At 46.4% G+C, this 26,909-nt stretch overlaps 1 protein-coding gene across 1 annotated transcript in view; it reads right to left on the bottom strand.

Moving 5' to 3' along the window:
- The window catches only part of LOC119179557 (protein halfway), a 101,563-nt gene extending 79,619 nt beyond the window's left edge, over positions 1-21,944 (bottom strand). Inside the window, exons 1-3 of the mRNA XM_037430660.2 lie at positions 21,662-21,944; positions 9,809-10,272; positions 660-950 (exon numbers count right to left, since the gene is read on the bottom strand). Coding sequence (XP_037286557.2) covers positions 660-950; positions 9,809-10,204 — 687 coding nt within the window. The 5' untranslated portion in view covers positions 10,205-10,272; positions 21,662-21,944. The remainder of the gene's footprint in view (positions 1-659; positions 951-9,808; positions 10,273-21,661) is intronic.
- Between the last annotated feature and the right edge of the window lie 4,965 nt (positions 21,945-26,909).

The following is a 26,909-nucleotide window of genomic DNA, read 5'->3' on the forward strand; positions in this document are numbered from 1 at the left end:
TGTAATACTTAACCAACTTTAGTAAAACAAACGTTATTTAGTTCCTTACAGTCAGAAAATTGTGACGGCTCGCGAAAATTCTGTGTAAGCACTAGCATTATTCACCAACTATTTCGTAAACTAATGTAGGTGTTTTTAACATACTTCTGCATTCATCTGGTCCGCTCTGAAAAATATGTCAAATTTGTCAAAGTGGTGCTGCTGTCGCATCCGCCAGTGGACCAAGACGAGCCACGGCGCATGCGCATGGAGTACACACATGTGCAGTAAACCACTATGCTCGGGCACGAACCACTCTCGCTCGCGCTCACTGTTTGCAGCATGTGAATATACGACTTCATATTCGCTGTAGAAAGAAAAATTCTGATCGAAAATGCTTCACAGTGTTTTCAACTTCACTTCTCCGTGATTAGACTCACTGACCGGTAAGTTTTCCATACAGCTAAAATATGGAACCATAAAAATTGGTAGTCGGTCCTTCTAAACACTAGAGTGCCATGAATATCAAACATGTCGCCATGGGATGTTAAGATTCTACTCAGTTTTGATTACCGGTGCTTCTACAAACATGCGCTTAAATCCAAATACATATGCCGGCAACTGCCCCTCCCCATCGCACTCCCCTCCGGACACCCATACGCACAAAGCACCCTTCTGACCTGATTCCTTGAAAGGTCCAGCGTGCGGAGGGCCATCAGACGTTCCCCAAAGAGTGCCAATGCTTCGTGCGTTGAGGCCGTCACATTCTCCAACTTGTTGTCCGACACGTTCAAATGCTGCAAGGGTGAACCGGTGCTGAACCACGACAGGCTCAGTTTCGGGAAATGGTTGTGCGACAGGTCCAATGTGTCCAGCACCTTGAGGTCTTCGGTCAGGTCAGCCGGCAGTGTGGTGAGCAAGTTGTGCGAGAGGTTGAGCTGCTTCAGATTTACCAGGGGTGTGAACCAAGCCTGCACAAAAATCCGCGCACATATAGCAATCCTAACACTGTCTTCACTAAAAAATACAATGGTTATTTTTTTGAGAAACTTGTCCATTTATAATGAAGTTTCCACAGCACTCACAAGTACAATGAAATAGAACATCACAGCAAGTATTCAAAACAGAACAAAACAACTACCCTGCCAAATTCATAGATTTGTTTCGTGTTCATTCAAGTGATGCCGGCAACATATTGTACGTATCACATAATGTGACACGTAAGTATTGGATTATCGAACCAGCAATGCGAGGAATAATCAAAGGCACAACAAGAAGAGATAGAAAGATGGCAGTGTAAATGAAATAAAACAGAAGCAGCTGATATACGAGCCAAGATTACCAGAAAGAAATAAGTTGCATGCCTCATGCAATTGACACAGGAGATAGGTGGTGTTCTAACAGAGCAACCTAAATGAACGTGAACCGAGATGGAGTTGAACTGCTCCCATTTTTAAATGCACATACATACCCCATAATGTGGACAGGGGGATAGCCGCCAAGGTAGCTCAGTCGGGAGAGCATCGGACGCATTATTGGAAGGTCACAGGTTCGGTCTCTGCCCACGGCAAGTCATCTTTTCGCCCAATTTCTTTTCTTCACATAACCATTTCAATTACTTTCAATAATATCTCCTATATTCTCTTTGGCATAATTGTCTGTCAGTTGACATTAGTTTTGTGTCTTTCCATACATACAAGTATCGAAGTGGCCAATGCATTGAAATGCAACTGCTATTGTATAACTTGTTAAGCTAGATGCTTACTAAGCATATAAAGTTATTACTAAGCATAATAATAAGGCTTGTCTTTCTCAGTCTTCACTCAGTGTTACAAGGCCGTTCAAGGATCACAGAATCATTTTTTTTTTTTTTTTCAATTATGTTGACGTTCTCGCCATGTTTTTTTATCATTCGCACCGTAGATAAAGCGACGAAACTTGCATCAAGGCAGTTGTGGCCAATTCAATGATTTGCTCCTTTAGTACACTGTCTTCCCTTCTTCACTTGTCGACCTTACGAGCCATTGCTAGCAAAGGCAGCACACTTGACGGGTCAAGCTATGCTTCTGGTGCATGGCGTTCGCAATCAACTCTAACCGTGCGCCACAGCTAATCGTGAATGCCAGCACCTTCTTGCGAGTGCTTGAGTTTTGAGTCACCTGTATACCTGCCGGTGCTCACTTTCCATTCTCCAGTATGCCAACGTCTACAAGCGGTAAGAAGTATGCAGAAAAATTAAAACTACATGAGATGATTACGAATAAGCAAAAATATGAGCACTGTGGCCATGTCTTCAAGATGAAGATGAGGCTGCAGGAATGTGGATCGTGGCGTTGGCTGGACAGAGAAAACCTGAAACTCGTAGTACAATTCCGCGGAAGTGACTAGGTTCACTGGTTGCCTTGCACTGAGACAAAATTTGGAAGCTTCATATGTCACCAATCATTATTGTAAACTATTGTACAGTGCGTAGAAAGACAAGGAGACATAAAGAATGCTGAAGACAGCCCTCATCAGCACTATTTTCTTCTGTAACCTTGTCATTGACGTCGCTGTACCCAACTTTATTATGGAACACCCACTGGGCTGTACCTAAACATAGCACCAATTACTATACTTGCATATACAGTGGGACAAGGATTATTCATAATGTTAGCAAAAAGAAACCTTCAGATACGAACTGGTCGCGTAGCTCACATCAAGATAGAGCACATTGTGTCACCGGCAGGTGATGTTTGCTATCCACCGGAAGTCCAAAAGTCTAGTGCTAAACTGTGCTTGTGTATTCACTTGCAGTTGGTGTCTCCATTTTAAAAAAAAAGTTATAAAATGTTAAATGTTTATGAACATCATTTGTTCCAAATTAGGTCCCAAAAACTGCTTATCAAAATCACCGGCATAAAAACATGTATTCAAGTCCCATGGTAGTGCGCTTTGAACTGGTTTAGAAGAGCCGCTGTGAGTATGCATTAAGGTGGGACGCGGGTCTTAGAATGGTGAAAAATGGCCAAAGAGTCGACTTTGAGAAAATGCGATATTTGAAATTTTTAGACCTATAAGTACGTGTCCTCAAATTGTGAACGCTGAATTCGATCAGTAAATAGGTTAAAATTGGTTATGAAGTCGCCACGGGAGCCGCAAAACAACCCACGGCAGGTCAAACTCGTTCAAACTTCCCGCGCGCGCCGCCGGCGAGGCAGTCAGCCAATCCCCACCATCTCGGGCTTGTTTTGAAGCTGATTCCTTTGTGCGCATTTTGTCACTTTTTAAAATGGTGTCGCTTAAACAGATTGGCTGCCCTCGCCCCTTTTCCGGAGCCCCCTTCCGGGCCGCTGATTAGCCGGAGCGCACGCGCACCAGGCGAGCCCCCTGTTCCTCGCTTCCCATTGGCTGATGCGGCCAAAGTTGCCCGCGCCTTTTTTTTTTTTTTGCATATTGTTCGTAGGCCGCCGGTTCCCGTTCGCGCACATTGTTCATCTGCTTCCCGCACGTGCGTGCTTGTGCTACGCGACCGGCACACCGACTTTCCGTCTTTTGCCGGCATGACTGGAGACGCTCGTCTAAAGAAGAAGAAGCGCCAAGCGTACGGCAAGAAACGGAGGCACCCGTGGAACGCCCGCCAGAAGAAAGCAGCCGACAACGTGCAGCCGATTTTGCCCGATGCCGCCGAAGCGGCGCATTCTGACGACGGCGCGCAGCCACGGCCGCTTGTGTCGAAGCGGTGCACTCTCCTGTGCCTTGCAGCAGCACCTCAACGGATTGTGTCGTCGTCGGATCATCATCGTGCACTTCCAGCAGCATCTTAGACCGCATTGACACGGCGTTTTATTCGGCGGACGAGTTTGCTGAGTGCGCGAGAAATGCAGCGGAAGGCATCACTCGCATCGCAGTGCGCGACGGAACATAAGTTCGAGTTACTAGATATTGATCTGGAAGATGGTGGCAAAGAAAACGGGACATAATTTGTTATTGTTGATCTGGCGGCGATGCGCTCGTTATTTGGACTTGTCGCGTGCCCAGAATGCGGTGAAAGAAGTGTCACTATTTCAAAGGCCAAGAAAGAGTACGGGCTGTGTTCGAAGCTCATAGTCAAGTGCGACAGTTGTGACTTTCGCGAAGAGCGTTTTTCATCCCCATGTATAGTCGACGAGACCGACGCCAAAATAAGGTCGTTTGAAGTTAATATGCGTGCCATGAAGGCCATCAACAGTATCGGCAAGGGGGCAACGGCTCTGTCGGACTTCTTCGCCGGGATGAATATTTTGCATCGAGGGCTTCACCACAAGAGTTACCAAAGCCACATGAATATAATGAAAGACGCCTGCTGTGCGACTGCTGCCGAATGCGAAGCAGCGAGCGTTGCTCGCATCAAGGAGCTCTATGCGGAGTTCGGCAACGCGCCCGGAAACGTCGACCTCATTTATGACGGCACCTAGCTTGCGCGTGACATAGCTCGCATATATGTGTTGGCTGCATTGTTGAGATGTATAGTGGCCTCGTGATAGACCATATCGTGCTATCGAACTTTTGCCTGGGAGGAGGAGGTAAGTTTATTTACAGAAAGGCAGAGAGGTCAGCCTGAGCGATAGCTTGCTCTAGCCTGCTACTCTACACTGGGGGAAGGGAAAGGGGAAAAGAAAGATTAATGAATGACGATGGTGGGATAGAGAGGTGAGTATGTAGTGTTCTTTCTAGCTGACACACATTTCATAGCCGCGCACATAGAGTCCAGTTGTTTCCAAAAAGGTTATAACTGCTCTTGTGACCGCAGCTGCACTGTTGATGCCTGGCCAAGGCCCCAACATGGTCTCATCAGTTAATGACCTACTGCGATATAGTTCAGTAGAAGAAATCAGTGTTCGTCGTTCACGTGCGTATGCTGGGCAGACACAAAATATGTGCTCAAGTGTTTCTGGCACATCACAGTGCTCACAATTAGGACCGGTGTCACTGCGACCGATGATATGTGTGTAACGTCTGGCGAACGCTACACCAAGACGAATGCGGTGGATCATACTTGTGAGTTGCCGTTTCAATTTAGGGGGCATGCGGAACCTCATTTCCGGGTCCCATTTGTGAAGTCGCTGGTGTCAGTGTTCCGGTTTGGTCCAGTGCTGAAGTGTGTAGCTGCGCATCACGCAGCGAAGCAGGGCGTTCGTGTCAGCTCGTGAAAACGCTATGCGTACTTCAGGGGCACTGCGTGCTTCAGGGGCACTGCATTTTTAGCTTCAGCGTCTGCCTCTTCGTTTCCCATCACGCCGCAATCAGCAGGAATCCACTGGAATGTTATAAGATGACCATTTGTTGAAGCAACCTGAATAAGTTCTGTGATTTCTATTGCCAAGCTGTAATACGGACCTTGCTTCATGATACAATTAATGGTTCGCAAAGCGGGTTTGGCATCACAGAAAATCGTCCAGGCTCGAGGTCGCTCTCTGGAAATAAATCTTATTGCCTCCCGGATAGCGACAAGCTCTGCGGCAGTTGATGTGATTTTATGGTCCACTTTGAATCGTCAAGCGATATCCATGTCTGGGATGACAAAGGCTGCGGCGGAGGTGTTTAGCGTGGTGGATTCGTCAGTGTACACGTGCAGAGAATCACTGTACTTTGTATAAATGTGATATAGGGTCAGTTGTCTGAGGCCAACAGAAGAAATGAGCGACTTCTTCCTGATTCCAGGTATCGTAAAAGAAACAGGTGGTTTAGGCAGGACCTATGGAGGCACTGCAGGGGCATTTGGCGGAGGAAACCTTGATGGTATAATGTTTTCATGCCGCGATATTACTCTTGAGAAACTGCAATCTGGGTGAGTGGCGGGTAGTACTGACAGTGGGTGCTGTCTGTGTCTGCTCAGCAATCGGAGGTGAACTCTAAGTGGCTCGCAGAGCATGTATACACTGATGGGACAAGCCCGAGCCTCTGCGATTGTCCCATTTGTTGAAGTACAGCGCGGTAGACCCAAGCATCTTCGTAAGCATTGAGCTTGAACACTCTCTATCGTCTTCACACAACTAGGTCTCATATGGGAGAGCACCGGCATGCTGTATCGAATGTATCCCACAAATAGAGCATTGTACAATTGAAGTAGCGATGATTTTGACAGGCCCCATCTTGCTCCTGCTACGTGGCGAAGAACGAGAGCAAAGCTCTTCAATTTAGATTTACGTACTGCGACATGCCTCGTCCACGATAGATCTCTGTGTACGACAACCCCAAGGAACTTGTGGTGCATTACAGCAGGTATTGCTGTCCCATTAATAACTATCGGGTATTTCGACATATGCTTGCACGTGAACGCAAGCACTGCGCATTTGTCTATTGAAAGAGTGAGCCCCTGACGTCGTAGATATTTGTATGTGATCGTCACTGCACGGTGTAGTCGAGCTCGTAATTGCGGACGAGTAGTTCCGGATGCCCATATGCTTATGTCATCAGCGTATGCACTGATCTTCACCGTGCTGGGAAGTTCTGCTGCTAGGCCGATCATAGTGACATTGAATAGGATCGGGCTTAGAACTCCTCCTTGGGGAACACCACGATGAACCTTATATCGATCGGTGTCTCCGTTATTTGTCGTCATGTAAATGGTGTGGTCCCTAAGGTAGCTAAAAATCCAAGCGTACAGTCGTCCACCGATGTCGAAATCTTCCAGTGCGTCAAGCATCGCATAATGCAGCACATTATCGTAGGCACCCTTAATGTCTAAGAAGACCGCCGCCACTAGTCTGCGTCGGCTTCTTTCCTCTTCAACGCTGGTGATCAAGTCGACCACACCATCAATGGCAGATCGGCCTCTTCTGAAGCCGTTCATAAATGCAGGAAAGAAGTTGTTGCTTTCTAGAAGCCACTCGAATCTTGACAGTACCATTCTTTCCATCACTTTTCCGACGCAGCTGGATAAGGCGATCGGTCTGTAGGAAAAAAGTGCATACGGACATTTCTCCGGCTTAAGCAATGCAATAATGCGACTGCATTTCCAATTAACTTTTGCCTGGCTTGCACCACAGGACCCAAGGAAGGAGAAGCAGGATATTCTGCCTGGCTCATTTAGCATGCCCCTCTATGCCAGAAGAATGTTGATTGTAATGCTGGCCAGATGAAAGTGGAGGCAGCACTACGCTTATTTGAGCGGTCACTTGAAAAGCACAAGCTTCGTTATACGACAATGCTGTCGGACGACGACAGCAGGACATTCCATGCACTCACAGAAAAAGCGGTGTACGGCTTCATAAAGGTGGCCAAAAAGGACTGCATAAATCATGTACACAAGCGTATGGAAGCTGCCTTACATACCCTTGTAGAGAAAAAAAAAAGCTCAAGGTGGCTCACTTGGTGGAAAGGGCAGACTTACGCAACAAAAGATAAAGAAGATCACTTCATACTATGGCTACGCATTGAAAAGCCACAGGAACGATGTTCCAGGTATGCAGACTGCTGTTCTAGCAACTTTGAACCACATGTCTTCACCTGACGAGGCACCAAAGCATGGCCTTTGCCCTGAAGGCCCTGAATCCTGGTGCAAATGTCAGAGAGCTCTTGCGAAAAATGAGAAGCCGCCACCACACAAGGACAGCCTGCCTGATTTCGCAACTGAGGCATTGGAGCCTGTATTTAGGCGGCTGAGCGACAATGCCCTCTTGCAAAGGTGCAGCGATGGGATCACCCAGAACCCAAGTGAGAGCCTGCACGCTATGATTTGGCAGCAGGCCCCCAAAACTCGGCATGCATCCTTGCGGAGCATTGAAAGGGCAGTTGCCGAAGCCATCAGTCGCTTCAACCAAGGCACAACCAAGAGCAACGTAAAAATTGCCGAGAAGCTGGGCTACAGCGCTGGCAATAACTTGGTGCGTCGCAACCTTGAGAAGGACAATGACAGGCTGCAAAAATCGCGAAGAGAGCCTCTCGACAGCAGTTCAATAAAGGAAAGACTTTCAAAGTGTCACAAGACAGCAGGGGACTCTGCTTACAGCCCTGGTCTGCTGTAAACAGTCATGATGGCAAATAGTGAAAATTTTTGCAAAAATAAATATTCTTGGTTTTAGACCTAAACATTGTGTAAATCTATTGTCTATCCAAGGACAACGTTATTACATGATTTTTTTGTGTTCCTTTCACTTGCAAGGCACTGGAACAACCACAAAGTAAAAAAATAATAATTCTCATGCTGAGTCAATGACTATTTTATAGTTCTAGAACAAGCTGTGAGTAGTATTCTGGGTGGGTACAGTGAAATTTAGCATGGCCATTTATCCTATAATATATAGCTACAGAATGATGTCATTAACATCGCTGTAGCTTCACTTTAGCAAAAGTTAAGGTTGCTAGAAACTTCAAACGTGTTTTTCTCAGTTCGATGTTTTTGCACATTGCACTCGGCCTTATGGGGGTTTTGTCTATGTTAAACTTGAGTGAATGCGACAAAGTTGGTATCATTTTATTCGCCTTGACATGATATAGGGGGTGATGCTATTTATATTTCTTTATCATCACTTCAAAAATTACCATTGAAGATTTAGGTGAGAGAAATTTATTGTAGTATAGTGACCATAAGTATTCGTCCGTTTTCTTGCTCATAAAATGCCTTCAAATGGATAAAAATAGCATCACCCCCTACAGCAAGTCTCCAGCATTGGGATTATGCATTCACTTTTTGGATTTAGCAAGAATAAATTGCCAAGAAGTCCCGTAAGAAGTACGCAATTAATTATGATTCAGGCCTTCATATTTTCTAAACCACTTGAAATATTAAGAAACAAATTAGATATTTGAAATCAACATGAAAAACTAGCTTAGATAGTGAAGTTTGGTTAAGTTTGAGCAAAAAATTTTTAAAAATTTTAGAACCCACGTCCCCCCTTAATTCACAAATTCACGACCTTGTTAAGAATGACACAGATTACGCAAAAAGCTGAAATTATGTGTTATAGATCCTTTGGACTTACTTAACACGCTCATTTTCCAAGTGAAACAGTCTAAAATCATTTGAGGGAGCCTTTGGGCTGTCATGATAGTCAGCCAATCAGATCTACCAAAGAAGCAATGGCTCTCGGAGTGATTTCGATCACTCCTGCTTTGCAGACTTTGGGCAAGAGATTGTACTGGGTTCATTTAATGTCAGCTGTTGTATAGTATCTTAGTTTACAAATTATTATTGTACAGTATTTTCCCATATCTTTGCTCACTTCACCTTTCTAATATTCAAGCCGAAAACTCCACTCTTTTCATTGTTAGGTTGTGCACTTCTATCAAAGCGCGAGTACAGTGTTATCACAAATAATAGAATTCCAGAATGTCCCATTGGTTGCAGAACTCAACTCTCACACTAGCCTTAGTGTCTCTATTACTCTCAAATCTCATTTTAACAGTCACACTTGCCACAAAAACACCTTTCTGCCTGATCTCATCCTGGTTCACAATGCACCATGAACCCACGAACCAGAATCACCCCTTTTCCACCGAGTTTGAAACCTGCAAATACAGTGCAGCTGCGGTTCTCCTTTGTTTCCCTTGTGATTACTGCTTCATCCCCGACTAATGCAGTTACACCATCTATTGATGTAACTGTTTCAGAACGGGAACACCATATTGTAAACACTACACTCAAACTTCATTATGACAAGTCACACCTGCCACAAAAATAATTTGTGATGTCTGAAGATTCAATATAAAGATAGGTATATGTGTAGCACTCTATCTAAGACAGAGATATTTTTCACTTACTTTGTTATAACCAAAAATTCCTTATATGAAAGTTTGAGTGAAATAGGTTGTCAGGGCCAGCGCTAGAACAGCTGTGGCGTGAAAACATCCCGGCGACGATTCTAACCTTGTCGACAGTCCGCAGCTGATTGAATGCCAAGTTCAGCGACGTCAGGCGACTGGCTCCCTCCAAGTTGAGCCCCTTGAAGCGACACTCGTGCAGCGAAAGAGACTCCAGCTGGGCCACAAAGCTGATCGATCCCAGCGCGAGGTCGGGGGCGCTCACATTTCGAAGTGTCAAGCCGTGGGGTGCCTTCTCCGGCGAGTGGACGAAGCATGCGTGCAGCTGCATCAGCTCCCCATCACCCGTGCAGGCCCAGTGGTGTTCGCCTTCGACCACGGTCCGGTTGACGCAGCCACAGGGGTTCCCCTTGTCGAAGTCGTCTGCTGCACCAAAGGCACTGGCGAGTGCGCACGATGACAGGAACAGAACGAGATACCTCGGCGACACCGACACAGCCATGATTGAGAGGCTCAACTGACAGTGAATGTAACAACAGCCAACGGGAGCCTGGACACCAGTGGCGTTACCTGCAAATAAGTTTATTTTGTTTTTTAAAGCTTCTTCTCTTTACTGTCAATCTTTTTCTTGAAGATCATTTCAAAAATTATCAGATTCTTGCTCCAGAAAACTTTATATTCAATTTACACTCAGACCTCACTATAACAAAGTATTATTGAAAAGGTGGCAGGTATCACAATTAAACTTAAGAGATACAAGATGAAGGTGATACAGCACTATGCGCTTACGTCCAGCCATATTGACGTATTCGTAGAAAGCTTCCATGAAGACGTGCAATAGGCAATGAGTATGGTAAAAACACAGTACACTATACTGATGGGTGACTTGAATGCCAAGGTAGGAAAAAAGCAGGCTGGAGACAAGACAGTAGGAGACTATGACATCGGTACTAGAAATTCCAGCAGGAAGTTATTATCAGAATTTGCAGAACGCAATAATTTACGGATCTTGACTACTTTCTACCGAAAACGAGTGAACTGCAAGAGGACATGAAGGAGCTCTATTAACAAAAGTAATGCAATGTGAGAGTTCACGTATAAACACTTGTTATGATTGAAGAAGCGTTAGCCGCAACAAGCTGGTTCAGGCAGGAACCCAGCAAGCACGAGCCACACGGACGTCTACGTCTTCTTTCACGCTGGCACAGAGCTGGCGCCACTATGCTCTGGTACAATAAGAACAAAATAGACTTTATAACTGAGTGCACACCCAGGCATCGTGCAGGATGTGGAAGTAGTTGGCAAGGTACGATACAGTGACCATAGAATGGTACGGTCTCGAATTCACCTAGACTTGAAGAAGGAACGACAGAAACTGATACGCAAGAAGCCAGTCAGTGAGCTAGCACTGAGAGGGAAAGTACAGGAATTCAGAGTCTTGCTTCAGAGCAGATTCTCGGCTCTTATTGAGAAAACCACCCTTAGCGTTGAGTATCATTACGGAGTGTGGAGTGGAAATTAAAGGTATGGTAGTTAGACAGGACACTAGCAAGCTGTCCCAGGAAACAAAGAATCTCATTAAGAAGCGTCGAAGCATGAAAGCCTGAAACACAATAAAAAAAAATAGCACTGGCAGAGCTGTCGAAGTTGATTAATAAGTGTAAAGCATCCAGTGTAATAAGGTATAACATGGAGAGATTTGAACATGCTCTAATGAATGGAGTAAGAGGAAACTTGGGATAGAAATAAAACAGATGTATGCACTTAAGGACAAGGAAGGCAGAGTAATTGCCAATACTATTAGGATGACTAAAATAGCAGAGTAGTTTTACAGAGATCAGTAGAGTAGCCGGGACAACCACGACTGTAATATAAGAACTAGCAGCAACCCAGGTGACATCTAACCAGTAATGGCACAAGAAGTCAGGAAAGCCTTGTAGGGAATGCAAAGAGGCAAAACAGCTGGTGAGGATCAGGTAACATCAGATCTGCTGAAAGACAAAGCACAGATTGTGTTAGAAAAACTGGCTACCCTGTTCACAAACCATCTCCAGACGGGGAGGGTATCAGAATCTTAGAAGAGTGCTAACATCATCTTAATGCATAAGAAAGGGGATGACCAGGACTCGGAGAATCACAGGCCAATCAGCTTGCTCTCTGCGTAAACACGCTATTCACAAAGGTATTTGCTAACTGTTACTAACAGAATTAGGATAACATTAAAATTCAATCAACCAAAAAACCAAGTAGGTACAGGCTACTTACTGCACAATCAACCACATTCATACTATCATACTATCAGTCAGGAGATAGAGAAATGCTGAAAATACATCCAGCCCCTATACATAGCCTTCATGGATTACGAGAAGGCATTTGCCTGAGTAAAGATATCAGCAATCATGCAGACACTGCAGAATCAGGGCGTCGACGAAGCATATATAAACAGCTTTGAAGAAATCTACAGCGAATCAATGACCACCATAGTGCTCCATAAGGAAAGCGATAGAATACCAATAAAGACGGGTCTAATACAAGGGGCTACGATCTCCCCAATGCTATTTACTGCATGCTTACAAAAGGTTTTCAGAGACCGAGAATGGAAAGAGTTAGGGATACAAGTTAATGAGGAGTTCCTTAGTCAACTGCGCTTCGCCAATGACATAGCATTGCCTAGTACCTCAGGAGATAAACTGCAATTCATGATTACTGAATTAGATGAGGACAGCAGAAAGATAGGTCTTAAAGTTAATTTGCAGGAAATCAAACCAATGTACTACTACATCACAAGAGAACAGTGAGTCAAGATAGGTAGCAGTGTACTTGAAGTTTTAAAAGAGTACGTCTACTATGGAGAGGTGGTAACCACAGAGCCCATTCATGAGATTGAAGTAACTAGAAGAATAAAAGTAGGGCAGAGCACATTCGGCAAGCATTCTCAAATCATCAATGGCAAGATTGCCACTATCCCTCAAGAGAAAGGTATATAACAGCTGCATCTTACCGACACTTACCTATGGAGCCAAAACCTGGAGGATTACAAAGAGGGTTCAACTTCAGCTGAGGACGATGCAGCAAACAATAGAAAGGAAAATGATAGATGTTACCCTAAGGGACAAAAACAAAGCAGAGTGTATCAGGGAACAAATGGGTGTTAAGGCCATCATAATCAAAATCAAAAAGAAATGATCATGGGCCGGGCATGTAGCGCAAAGGCAAAATAACCGCTGATCATGAAGGATCACATACTGGATTCCTGGAGAAGGCAAGTGGGTGAAGGGGATACAGAGCGTTAAGTGGGAAGATGACATTAGGAAGTTTTCGGGTACAAAGTGGCAGCAGCAAGCACAGGATCGAGTTGACTGGCGGAACATGGGGAAGGCCATTTTTGCTGCACTGGGCATAGTCAGGCTGAGAATGATGAAATTAGAGATCCTTTGTGAAACAACATAACGTCATCATTTGACACATGCAAGGACTATATAGAATAACATCAAAAGATCTAGGTAATCACTAAGTGTTCTGAAGCACTGAGAGTGGTTTTCCGTTGACACGGCAGTACAGGGCCACTTTTGTTAGCAAACAACGCATGGCATTTTCTAAAGGCCTAGGTCGTTTGATGTTACAATAAAGCTGTAACGAGCGTGTGAAACCCTGCCTAGCCTAGCTTCATTACCTCGCCAAGTTCGGCAAGTGGGGCGTGCTTGGATAATAAACACTAACGAGCGCTGCTCAGCAGTCAGTAGCTGTTATTCCACTACGCGTATGGGGTCGTCCTTGTTAGAGAGCGGCGCCTCGGCCATCCCTCTCATCCACGATCTTCAGGGCAGATCATGACACTGGCGACAAGTGCAGTCAACAAGTCCACCTATGCCATTGAAAGCAGCAAAGCAACGCTCCCCCCCCCCCCCTGTATCTGACACCATGCCGCAGTACGGAAGGCTCGAGCCGTTTGAGGGAGACGGGGAGCAAGTTCACGTGTTCTTCTGCGCTAACAACATGCCCGAGGAGAAACACCGGGACATTTTCCTGGCAAGTTGCGGAACCCAAGTCTTCAGTCTCCTGCTCGACCCCTTAAAACCGGCTACACCGCATACCAAGCCGCTCAGTGAGTTGCTCACTACACTGCACTCACACTTCAGTCTAGTGTCGTCCACGCTAATGGGGCATTTCCGTTTCAACAACCGGAGCCGCCGGGAAGGGGAGAGCCTCGGGCAGTTCGTCGCTGTGCTACGAGATTCGGCGAGTAGCTGCGCTTTCGGGGACCAGCTGGACTCGCTGCTACGGGACCGTTTCATTCTGAGGCATAAACAACCTCGCCATGCAGACAGGTCGCCTGAAACTTCCTGACCCCTCGCTGGATGACGTGGTGACAGCAGCACTGGCGATGGACACGGCGACAAAAGATGCCGGCGAGATTGCATGTGCCGCATCAATGGAAGCAGCGGTCAACAAGATGGTGGCAAGAGGCGGTAGATGCAGTCGCTGCGGTGAAGCCCACTTCCCTCACAGTGCCAGTTCATAAATTTGCAGTGCTTCACGTGCAGAAAAACTCGGCAGCTTGCACCAGTATGCCGAACGGAGAAGCAGAGCAGCGGACCACAGCAGCAGCCTAGATCAAGCCCAGGTTCCCCACCAGCCTGCGATCACAATAGGCATCGCAAGTGGCGGCGGGGAAGTGCGGCAGCAGGCTCGGTTAGGTTCCTTTGTGGCCAGGCTCAACGTCATGACCGCGGACCCGCCTACTTTCCACATGTGGCACACAGGCCTTGTCCCGTCGTCTGTGCCGCAGTACCTATTAACCTTTAAAGTTTGCGGGCGCCCCATTTCCATGAAACTGAACATGAGAGTCAGTGTGTCGGTCATGGCTCGCAAACTTTTCAAAAGGACCTTCCCCGGAGTGGCGGTCGAGGCTTGAGGGGTCATGCTGTGGAGTTACTCGGGAGAGTTTTTTTAGGTACAAGGCCAGGCCCAGGTCAGCGTTCGTTTTGGCAACAGGGAAACAATCTTTCCTCTTTATTTGAGTACGGGGTCGTCACCGTCGCAGCTCGACAGGAATTGGATTTGGGCACTGGGTGTTCGGCTGCCAGAAGGCCATGTCCAGGAAGCAGCCCTACATGGCGTATAAGACATCCCGAGCCTCCTAACAGAGTTCCAGTCACTGTTCAAGCCTGCGGTGGGCACATTCGCCGGTATGACTGCTGGCATTCATGTACTCGTGGGAGTCCGGCCTCCGTTTTTCAAGCCTCGCCCGCTGCCGTTCACACTAAACGCCGGGGTCACCCAGGAGCTGCAACAATTACAGCGAGAAGACATCCTCGTACCAGGCAAGACTGCCGAGTGGTCGGCTCCCTTTGTTCCAGTTCCGAAGCGAGATGGTAGTGTCAGAATCTGTGGAGATTTCAAGGTTGCGATCAACCCTGTCGCTACCGTTGCAAAGTACCCCCTGCCTCAGATTGAAGATCTATGGTCAACTTTGTCTGGCGGCCAGAAATTCACAAAGCTCGACCTCAGAGACGCATATCAGCAGTTGGTGCTCCAGGAGGCCTCACGGAAGTGCGTCAAGATATCGACCACTATGGGGCTTTTTCAGTATACGCGTTTACCATTCAGCCTGGCCTCGGCACCAGCCATCTTTCAGAGAGAGATGGACAACCTCTTCAGGGGCATGAGGCACGTGGCAGTGTACTTGAACGATACCCTCGTCCCCGGTATTGACGACGGAGACTACATGCACAATCTGCACAACGTTCTGGCCCGACTTCACGATGCTAGTCTCAAACTCAAGCAGAAAAAGTGCATGGTTACGGTTCTTAGTGTAGAATACCTGGAACACGTAATTTCGCAGGCCGGCTTGACTCTGGCCCCTCGCAAAGTTGAGGCTGTTCTGAAAGCGACAAAGCCCCGAAACAAGAAAGAGCTGGAAAGCTACCTTGGCCTCACCAATTTCTGCAGGAGGTTCCTGCCCAACCTTTCTGCGCATCTGCAGCCAGTGCACATTCTGCTTCGAGATGACCAGCATTGGGCGTGGAAGAAGGAGCAGGACGTGGCATTTGAGCACAGTAAACAGCTAATCACCAAGGCACCTGTACTGGTGCACTTCGATCCAGCCAAGCCTGTGGTCCTTATTGTAGATGCATGACCATACGGTGTAGGGGTCGCCCTAGCACACAGAGACAAGGATGGCCAAGAACGCCCGGTGTCGTTTGCTTATCGTGGTCTTCACACATCAAAACAGTGTTACAGCCATCTGGACAAGGAAGTCTTCGGCCTCATGTTTGGCATCGAGCGTTTTCACCAGTACCTGCGGGGCCGAAAGTTTGAGGTAGTCTTGGACCACAAATCACTGCTGGGGCTACTGGGACCAGGTGGTTCCCGGGCAGTTATCACTTCGAATGGTGCAATGGGCCTTGAAGCTGGCACCCTACAGCTACCAGTTGATGTACCGTCTGGGAAAAGACCTGAGGCCTACTGATGCCCTAAGCCAGTTGCCGCTGCCAGATGTGCCTGCTGCTGTTCCAGAGCCAGCTGAAGTGCTCATGCTGTAGCATGCGTACCCAGAGGTAATCTCCAGGTCTGCTGTGTCACAGGCAACCAGTCGGGACCCGGTCCTGTCCCACTTGGTGAAGGCAGTATCCCGAGGGGAGTAGTTGGTGCAGCAGCCCTACAGCCACAAGGCCACTGAGCTGGGTCTCTAGCAAGGATGCTTACTTTGGGGTTCCAGGGAAGTGATCCCATAAAGTCTCAGGTCCAGGGTCCTGCAGTTGCTGCACGTGGGGCATCCTGGCACGAAAAAGACAAAGATGGTGGCCCGGTCCCACGTCTGGTGGCCTGGACTAGACCAGGACATCGCTCACATGGTGCAGAGCTGCTAAGTCTGCCAGGCACATCAACGGGCCTCGCATCATGTAGAGATCACCCCATGGCCATTTCCACAGAGGCCCTGGTCCCGCCTTCACGTGGATTTTGAGGGCCCCTTTGAAGGCCACTCTTCCTAGTGGTGGTTGACACATTCTCAAAGTGGGTGGAGGTTATACCTGTCACCACTTTGTCAGCAGGAGCAACCACCGCAGCACTACAGCAGATCTTTGCAGCCCAGGGGCTGCCGAACATCATAACCTCCGATAATGAGCCCACTTTCGCTAACGCAGAGTATCTGCCCTGGCTGACAAAGAATGGAAACCACTGAATCATGTTTTCAAACGGGGCAGCTGAGCGGGTGGTGCAGACTATTAAGGACAAACTTAAGAAAAGCCAGGTTGGGTATTTCCATACGCAGGTAGCCTGCATACTCCAGTATCAGACTACACCTCATGATCTCATCGGCTGTACCCCCTGTGAGCTTTTGCTGGGATGGATGGTGAAGACACCGTTGGACATTCTGCACCCAGACCTCCGGTCCACGGCGCTTTTCAAACAGCTGAAACAGAAGCTCGCATACTCTTCCAGTATCAGACTACACCTCACGATGTCATCGGCCATGCCCCCTGTGAGCCCATGCCCCCTGTGAGCTTTTGCTGGGACGGATGATGAAGACACCGCTGGACGTTCTGCACCCAGACCTCTGTTCCACGGCTCTTCTCAAACAGCTGAAACGGAAGCTGGCTGCTGACAAAGGGTGCCGTCCTGGGCCATTGCCCGAGCCTGGAATGCAGGTATTCACCAGGAAATTTCATTCTGGCCCACCTTGGTCTTCGGGACAAATAATATCACCTGCAAGCTCCTCCTCTCTGCTCGTTAGAGTGCAGAATAGAACCATATGGCACCGACATGCTGACCATATGAGGGCTAACCGTGGGACCGGCTTGCTTCCACGGCAGCACCAGTTGTGGCCAGTGAAACAACAATTTCGCAATAAACATGTGCCTTCAGTTGAACCATCGACAAGTTCAGTGCCATCTCTGCCAACAACGGCAGAGTCTCGGGAGGAATCAAGAGTGGCTCGGGCAGCACCTAGTTCTACCGCACATAGTCCCTCAACACCTGTACCCAGGCGGAGCATTCGACGAAGAAGGGCACCAAACCGCTTTTCCCCTACCTAAACCAACGTCGGACCGGCTGGGACTTGACTTTTTTATTTTGTGTACAATAACTGGTGGTGAGGGGTGTAACGAGCGTGTGGCGCCCTGCCTAGCCTAGTTTCATTAACTTGTCAAGTTTGGCAGGCAACCAGGGTCGTGCTTGGATATTAAACACTGACGAACGCTGCTCAGCAGTCAGTACCTGTTACTCTGCTATGTGTGTGGAATTGTCCTTGTTAGAGAGCGGTGCCTCGGCCCTCCCTCTCGTCCACGGTCTTCAGGGCAGATCGTGACAAAAGCTGGTTTCAAAATTGGTGCTGAAGCAGCGTCGAGCATAATTCCCCTTATTTCTAAAGCACACAACGTAATATTAATGATGTGGAGCTTTTCTGTAATGCAAGGGCTAATGCAGTCAAATGGCTACATAATATTTTTTTTATTATTTTATGTTGTTCTTTGGCCAGATTGGCCCTTCCGCCACAAAGCAGCACACATCACCAACATAAATATTGCCGCGAACCATGCATTGGGTTTGTTTATTTGTGTTTTGCTTTTTCGGCCTGGCTGCGCCGGCCTGTGCTATCACTGCTTTCACAGCATTTCAAACAAACGCTATCACAGCATTTCAAACAAACGCTATCGAACAGCGTTTCGAGCGTTCCGAACAAACGCTATCACAGCGTTCTCGATACAATTCGACTATTCGAGAAACCCTCGCGCCGAGGGATATACATTCCCGCACAGCCGATGCCGCGACATTCGATCCCCGACGCTCACTAGCGTGCACGTCGTTTTGCCGGCCGCTGCTTCGCCGCCTGTGTATTCTTTCAGTTGTTTGGGGAGCACAGATTCGCTCCAATAAACTTGTTTTCCTTATAGACAACTGCGTCGTCCTTTGCTGCGTGACATCTGGTGGAGGTGCGGGGTACGTTAACCCTAAGCCATTGCCAAGCCGACAAGCAAGCCCAACACGACAAGCATGCCCAACTCGTGTCAGCCGCCGACAGCAAGGCCTTCAGCCAGAGTTTGGACTGCTCCCGGATAAAAAGAGGAAAGAAGACGTAAAAACCACGATGATCAACGCAGGCACCATGACCAGCGCTACCAACCCTCCCGTCGTTCTGCAACAACCTCGTGAGCCCCCATCATTCTGAGGATCTCCTGATGAAAACCCAGAAGAATCGCTGGAGAAGCTGGAGCGCATCCGCATCTTTAACAGGTAGGATGACGAAGAAACGTTTCGTCATGTCTTCTTCTATTTGGAGGATGCAGCTCGAACGTGGTTTGAGAACCATGAAGGCTCCCTAACCGACTGGACTGTCTTTAAGAGCGAATTCCTCAAAACGTTCGCTATGGTTGTGCAGAAAGAACGAGCCGCCCTTTTGTTGGAGACGCGAATGCAACACCCTAACGAAGGTGTTGTACTGTTCGCTGAGGAGATGAAGATGCTGTTCCGGAGAGCTGACCCCGAAATGGCAGAAGAGAAGAAGGTGCGCTTTCTGATGCGGGGAGTTAAACGAGAGCTCTTCGCTGGACTCATCCGCAACCCTCCTAAGACCGTCGCTGAGTTCGTCGCCGAGGCTTTGATGATCGAGAGGACCTTGGATATGCGTTCGCGGCAATACGATAGACCACTCAACACCCTTTCGGTGAGCCCGGTAAACGCCTCTGGATTGGCGACGGAAGACTTGCGGGAGACCATCCGCGCCATCGTTTGCGAGGAACTGAGGAAATTGTTCCCAGCAACGCCGCAGCCCCAAGTCGCCTCCCTCACTGACGTCGTCCGCGAGGAGGTTCAGCAAAACACAAATAAACAAACCCAATGCATGGTTCGCGGCCATCCTGGGGATCGTGTGTGGGTTTGAACTCCCATTCGACGACGTGGGCTCAGTGAGAAACCTCTACGACGCTATTTCGGACCCTACCGGATTCTACGACGTGTTGGCGAAGTAACGTACGAAGTGATCCCCGATGGTGACTCCCGTACATCACGACGACGCACGCGGCCCGAAGTCATCCATGTGGTTCACTTAAAACCTTTCTACGGACGATGACGAACTTTTATTTTAATTTGTTTGGACTGTCCCTTATGTTAGCATCGGGTCGATGCACTCTTAGAGGGGGGGTAATGCCGCGAACCATGCATTGGGTTTGTTTATTTGTGTTTTGCTTTTTCAGCCTGGCTGCGCCGGCCTGTGCTATCACTGTTTTCACAGCGTTTCGAATAAACGGTATCACAGCGTTTCGAATAAACGCTATCACAGCGTTTTGAACAAACGCTATCGAACAGCGTTTCGAGCGTTCTGAACAAACAGGGTTTCGAACAAACGCTATCACAGCGTTCTCGATACAATTCGACTATTCGAGAAACCCTCGCGCCAAGGGATATAAATTCCTGCGCAGCCGATGCCGCGACATTCGATCGCCGACGCTCACTAGCATGCACGTCGTTTTGCCGGCCGCTGCTTCGCCGCCTGTGTATTCTTTCAGTTGTTAGGGGAGCACAGGTTCGCTCCAATAAACTTGTTTTGCTTATAGACAACTGCGTCGTCCTTTGCTGCATGACAATATTAGTTTTGATGACCAACAAACTAGACAGTATACTACATGCATTGTGGGTGTTATGTGGTCTAAAATTAGTCCCTACAGTAGCGTGTAAGTAAAACATACGTGTTAAATGTATAATGATTGTGCCATGACTGCTTACTTAAATAGATAGAGGGTGCGTTCATTCTAATGCACGCATTATTAAATCTTTTGGTGCAACAGCCTGGCAGTGACACTAACAATAAAGTGAACTGTAAAATTGCAAATTTGCACATATCACCAAAATATTGTGTAAATGGCATACTTAGTGTAGATTTCTCCTAGACTTTCTCCTCTCAAACTGCATAGAAACTACATTGTAATAAATATGCAGCACTTGTAATGGTCAAATAACAACCTTGATTGGAATAAAAGAAAGTAGTTAGCAGAAAATTCCTGTGAAGTTGTCCGTACAACAATAATGCCAGTCTGTAAGTTAAGCATGTTAAGTACAGTGAAAGAACAATATACGGTTTGCTGAAACACTATTCATAAGCAGGAAAACTCGCTACAACGTTCAAAAAACGCTTACACGATGTCTATATAGCATTAATTGACCCCGCGCTCTGATCGGAATGTTAATGTGTACATCAACTTATGAAGATGAAGTGGGCTTGTTGAGGTTAGGCAGCTCTGGTATATCCAGGTCTGGTTGCTGCCACAACACTCGCGGATACATAATTCCAGCTAAGAAAGTTAACCCGCAGAATGTCATGCACGAAACCGATATCCCTTCGTGAAATTAAGCTAGCTCTTGCATCGCTATTGTCTCTTTGACCCATGCAGACGAGTCCTTTAACATTTCGAAGGTGAATGATGTTGCGCGATAAAGTTATCTGTGGCGCAGCCAAGCACAAATGCACTGGCAGTGTGACGTTTGGGGACAACTCGATCGCGATAGAGCCAGATCCAGATGAAACTCCTCGATCGCGTTTGAGTCCCTTTCGCAGCTTGCGCAAAACGAGACAATGGCGACCGAGAAATCTGATACCGATTGGGCGCGACTGTGGTCGCGGAACTACCGCGTTACCCGCTGCGCAAACGGCGCAACAGGTTGCAAACGCAGCAAGAGATTTGCAAGCACCATTTCGAAACTGAAGGCAGGATGGATTTCTTTTTTTCCCGCCCGCCGTGCCATTATCGTGACAGCTGTCGCCAGGTTTCATCCACACTACTAGGAAGCATCCCCACAAGAACGACGCCATCGGAATGCGCTCTTGTGATCGTCGTCGCAGTCCTTGAAACACCTGTTGCGAGCGTATCGCCAAGGCTTTTTCATTAGCCGTCTTCACAGCCGTAAAAAGGCCGGCTCGCCAAAGACGCTCAGAACCACGACAAGAGTCACAGTTTCCTACCTGGTATAATCCTTCGGCGATCCTTGGCAGCAGCGACGAATCTCGATAAGGCGTTCCATCGGCAGTAACGTAAACAACGTTGTTGACCTCACCGACCCCCACGTTTTTTTTAGAGTAATAATCAGCCCGGCACTGTAAATTGAGAGCTTTAACACACACTGTATTGGTCACCCATTACGCAATACGTTCCGCTGCGATAGGAAGAGAAAGATGGAATACATCCTCTCAAGTAGAAACCAAGTTTACAGTTGAGGCCGACAGCGAAACAGCAGCGATAGAACGACCGCGGCCATTTTGATAAACTACTGTCGATGTTTGTGCGGTGTCCAAAAAAAGTTAGGACCTGCAATGGTTTCAGTTTCGTTTTGAGCTTACGAGTGAGCCAGATAGCACTATCGGCTGGACCACGCGGCTGTTAGAAATCTGCCTCAGATAGTGTGAATTAAATAGGAAGCACAAAATTATCTTAGATCGTGCAATTAATTGAAAACGCGAACTGCTACTAACGTTACGATGCCTACGATGATACTCTAACGGTTTCATGCCGGGTGTCACACAAACACTTTCGATCGCGATAAATGTTGATCCGGATTTTATTTCTTGATCACGAAAAACGACAGTCACGGCTGCGCCTAGCTATGTGATGTGAACTAATCTGAATTTTGCTTAGAAATACAATCGAGCCTCACCCGGACAATGACCCCGATTGCGATTGAAAATGGTGGTAGTATTCATCAACCTGTGTATCAGCAATCTGTGTTCTGTTATGATAAACCTATGTTGCTGCTAATACCGCGTTGTCACACGGTCATTTTTGATCGCTGTCAAAGCCGATCAGGATCAGGCGCACTAGCACACGATCACAATATTTATTCGGGATCAGGATCAAGACGATCACAATCGGTAATCTTATGATAACGGGCGACTTCAAAGTAATGTTCCAAAAATTACAAAGCCGCTTTTGACAAGAATAGGTCTAGTTACTGATGCTGATGACCTCAGATGGATGGCGCTCACTCACAGAGGGGAATGGGCCAAGAACCGGGCGGCAGGATACTTAAATGAAACTAAAATGAAATAAAGCCAATCTGAAAAATTAGTTTAGAGATAAAACTGCCAATAAACAGAAATGGTTACTGAGCAAGCGGTCAAACCATCTCTTGTTCCTTACAGACACAGCTACGAATTATAAACTAAACATCTGAAATGGTTAGAGTTCACTAGAACGGTAATCTTTTAGTTGCATTGATGTAGTCAAACACAGTGGAGTATATATCCGTGTGGCAGTAACTAAATGAAGTGCCGCCAAGTGATGAAAGTACTGGTACATTTACTTGTATTCCTACCTTTTGTAATGGGGCTTCTGACAATCTTTTTTCTGATAAAAGAAACGACGACAGAATAAAAAGAAATGTTCAATTGTTTCAATTTTGTTGCGAAAAATGCACAGCGGTGACGCCTTGAGTCCTGGATATTGGCCAGCAAGCCTCAATCCCCTAGGACCTGTTTGTACAACTTGTATTCAGATAGCCGCCGGTACAGCGAACAAAAAATATGTGCACCTTGTGGTGCTTTAGCTAATCATAATGAATTCGATAAAAAAAATTAAAAAACAACCCTCTCCATGCATGTTTGTTTCAATTTTAGTAACTAAATAAGGAGTAGATTTCAGCTTATAATGCCAACTGTGGGTGCAAACTGGGCATTTCATTTTTTTTTTAACTGCGTTCTCTGGCTGAATTTATCACCAGAAGATGAAGGCACAATTATCATCAGCCTGTTCTAAGTCCACTGCAGGAAAAAAGTGCCCTAATGACCTCCAATGTACCCTGTCTTGTCACCATGTCCAATTTTTAACATCCACACGTTGCCCCTATGAATGGAAATATGCATGCATGTTTACAAATGGCAATTTGCCTAACCCTCTTTCTGTATCATCAGGCATTCCACAGGGCTCTATTCCTGGGGCTCTTTTATTTATATTATATGTTAAAATTTCCGCAAGCTTGCTGCTGACAACTGCGTTATTTATTGAACCATAACTACTGCGGCGTAACTACATAGGACGGCGTCCATGGCAAATATACTTCTGCGCCCCTCAGGATGATGATGGCAGTGATTTTTTTCCTTTTATACATTACTGTTCTGAGTACAAAAACAGCCATTTAGCTGTTCGGGCAAGCAAATGAGCTATCTATTGATTGATTGATTGTTCACTATAGTAGAGTAAAGCTGTTTTGCAAGTCCACGTGCCGTACAACACCAAAAGTCCACAAGATTGGAAAAAAATGTGACAGATCAAAAGGACCTTGTCGGTCACTTGTTGTCGTCTCGCTTTTCATGAAATATGCCAAGTTTGTAAGTTATATTCACCCACACAAAATAGAACGACAAAGTAGGCATGTAAACAGTTCTGATCGTTTTTGGCTACATCACCATAAAAATTATTTATTTACATTTTCTCCTTCAGTCAGCCTAGTTTCACAAACAGTTCATGTGCACTGGCATCTAGAGGCAGCAAGAGCTAAGAAATCGTGACCAATGTCTTCGCTGTGACTTTGTGCCCCAATTATTGCACCGCGAATGCAAAAAAGCAGAAAGTTTTTTCACATTTACGTTTTTACTTCAAGGATAACGTACATCAAGATGCAAAGCTGATAAAGCTAGCTAAGCGACTTTGTCAGCAACTAGGAACGCAAATGTTAATTTGGTGAGCGACAGTGAGTTTACGGGCCTCACTTCCCTCTTCACATGAAGACGCAAAGACCTCATAGTTGTCTCAAAAGTAACTCAGGGACTTTATTCCTCATAGTCAACCTCATGCATGCTGATCATGAAAAATGCCGTGGGGAAATTGCCGATAAACAGGAAAATGAGGAGAGAAGACACAATTAGATGGAAGAAAGCAGTTGCTGATTTGAAAAAGAATAAAACCCTGACGGAAGCCTATACTTCTTTTTTAAGTTTCGTTCTTTCATACTGACACCTGCCCATTAAAGCTTGCCGTAAGCTTGGAGACTGACTTTTCGGATGAAATGGTAAAGAGCTCCTCAATTGCAACTTTTCAGCAACAAGCCCATAGGCAGCCCTTTTCCTTTAAATCTTTTACCAGGGTTATATACATGTTGAAGAACCAGGGTGGTTTGTGCCAAACCAGAAGATAACGAATATTTCAAGCTATAAGTTCAGTGGCCAAGCTAAGAGGCTAGGGTGGTTCAGCCTTCCACCACGGGGATGTTATTCCATCTGTACTTTTACATATATGCACGCACATACAAACACATGCAAGGTGCCAAATAAAGCGAACACTGAACCAGAAAGTTTTCTCCAGAATCCTGGATACATATGTTCATTATTAAATCCTGTTTCTGCAGAAACAGGCTTACATCAACTTATTTATCTCATTGTTCTTCATGGGCTTCATTATGAGCATGGAGCCAACGGGCTCCTTGCTTATATGAGCCACAGGCTCTCAAGAGCCCTCGGCTAACAGAAAATTGCATTTCGTTTTGTTAAAAGAAAGGAGCACTATTTAACAGGCAAAAGGATTCTCTAGCCCCTTCCAGCTGGTACTAGGGGAGACAAAAGCGAGAAAGAGGATGTTGGAACAACGTGGCGACATGTCCCCACTGGTTCTGGACTTGTAAGGGCGACCTTCCCACGAAAATCGGGCCACTAGTGCCCCGCTTGAGTCCTCAGGAAGCCCCCGAGCACATTTCTCCTCTCGGCTGCCCCTCTCAAGAGGCAATTGTACCCCCTTGCCCCACCCTAGTTACATGTATAACTAACCCTTCTGACCAGGTACTTCTATAATAATACCTCGACCGCATCCTACAATGGTATGGTGACTGGCTTATGTTTTTAAACCCTACCAAATGCAAACTCGTCATCTGCACTTCTCTTATAACATAGTTAACACCCCTGTTGAATCAGTAACCACTTATAAAGACCTTTGAGTCACTTTACCCCACAATTCGTCGTGCAACCCTAACATTGCTAAGGTTACATAATCAACTAACATCATGCAAAAACTACTTCCTAAAAAGTCGATAGCCAGGTCAAAGTTAGAATATGCATCTCCCGTCTGGAACCCATCTGACATTGGCCTCGAAATTCTCTAGAAACCATTCAAAATTGTGCAGCTACTATATTCATTCGTTCTTCTTACACATACGGCAAAAACAGATACAACATTATGTTTCATCCCTGAAAGGCAAGTGTAACTTATCACCTCTGTCTTTTCACCAGCGCATTTCAAACCTCTCATTATTTCATAAGTTCTCTGACTCCCCCTTCGTCACTCTCCTCACATTATCTTTGCACCCCACATACCTATCTCAGCGCAGCGGCTATGCACTACAAGTTTTTTGTCCACATGCCCGTACTAAAACATTTTTTCTAGTTTCTTTTTTCCCAAAGCAGCAAAAGACTGGAACAGCCTTTCCCCCAATGTTGTCGCAATCACCTGCCCATCAAGCTTCATGCACAGCATTTCAAATGTAACTTGACATTATGACAATGCTATCAATTGTAACCCAGCCGTTATGTAATACCCTCTCGGGTTTCTTTAGGAAAATAAAAGTGAAATTAAATTGCATGCGCTCCACAGTGTCCACTTACAGCACTGCAAACAGGCGATTGCAAGAGGTCTCACAGCTGCTAGGGTCAGAATTTGGCAACCAGCAAACCACTATTGATCAGGCACCACAATGATCGAAGAAATGAATTCGAAGGGCACCTGGCCCTGTTGCCATTAATTATACAAAATTACCCCAGCCGTCACAAAGCGTCCTGCCGAACAACCAAAGCGTTGGCATTCACTTTTTTTTTCCATATATGCAGTGTGCAAATACACTAAAACCTCGTTATAACAAAGTCACACCTGCCATGAGAATACTTTGTTACAACAAAAATTCATTATAAGCATACATTTGTAGCAATGTATCTATGCCAGAGCCATTCTTCACTCACTTCGTTATAACCAATAATGCATTGCAGCTGAGTTCGTTATATTGACATTTGAGTGTAATCAAATAAACACTCTGATACACACAGTTAAGGAAAGAACACGACCACCAGGCAGGTAAGCATGGACTTTATTTGACACATCATTATTTGTACGCGTAGTAACAGAGGTGACTAAATACCACAATGAGAAAATACACCTTAAAAGGCCAAAGTAAACGTACATATATGAGCACAGAAATAAAAATGCACATACAATCTTTGTCAGTGGCATTTGGATAAT

Source organism: Rhipicephalus microplus, chromosome 7, assembly GCF_043290135.1.
Source record: "Rhipicephalus microplus isolate Deutch F79 chromosome 7, USDA_Rmic, whole genome shotgun sequence".
NCBI classification, from domain to species: domain Eukaryota; kingdom Metazoa; phylum Arthropoda; class Arachnida; order Ixodida; family Ixodidae; genus Rhipicephalus; species Rhipicephalus microplus.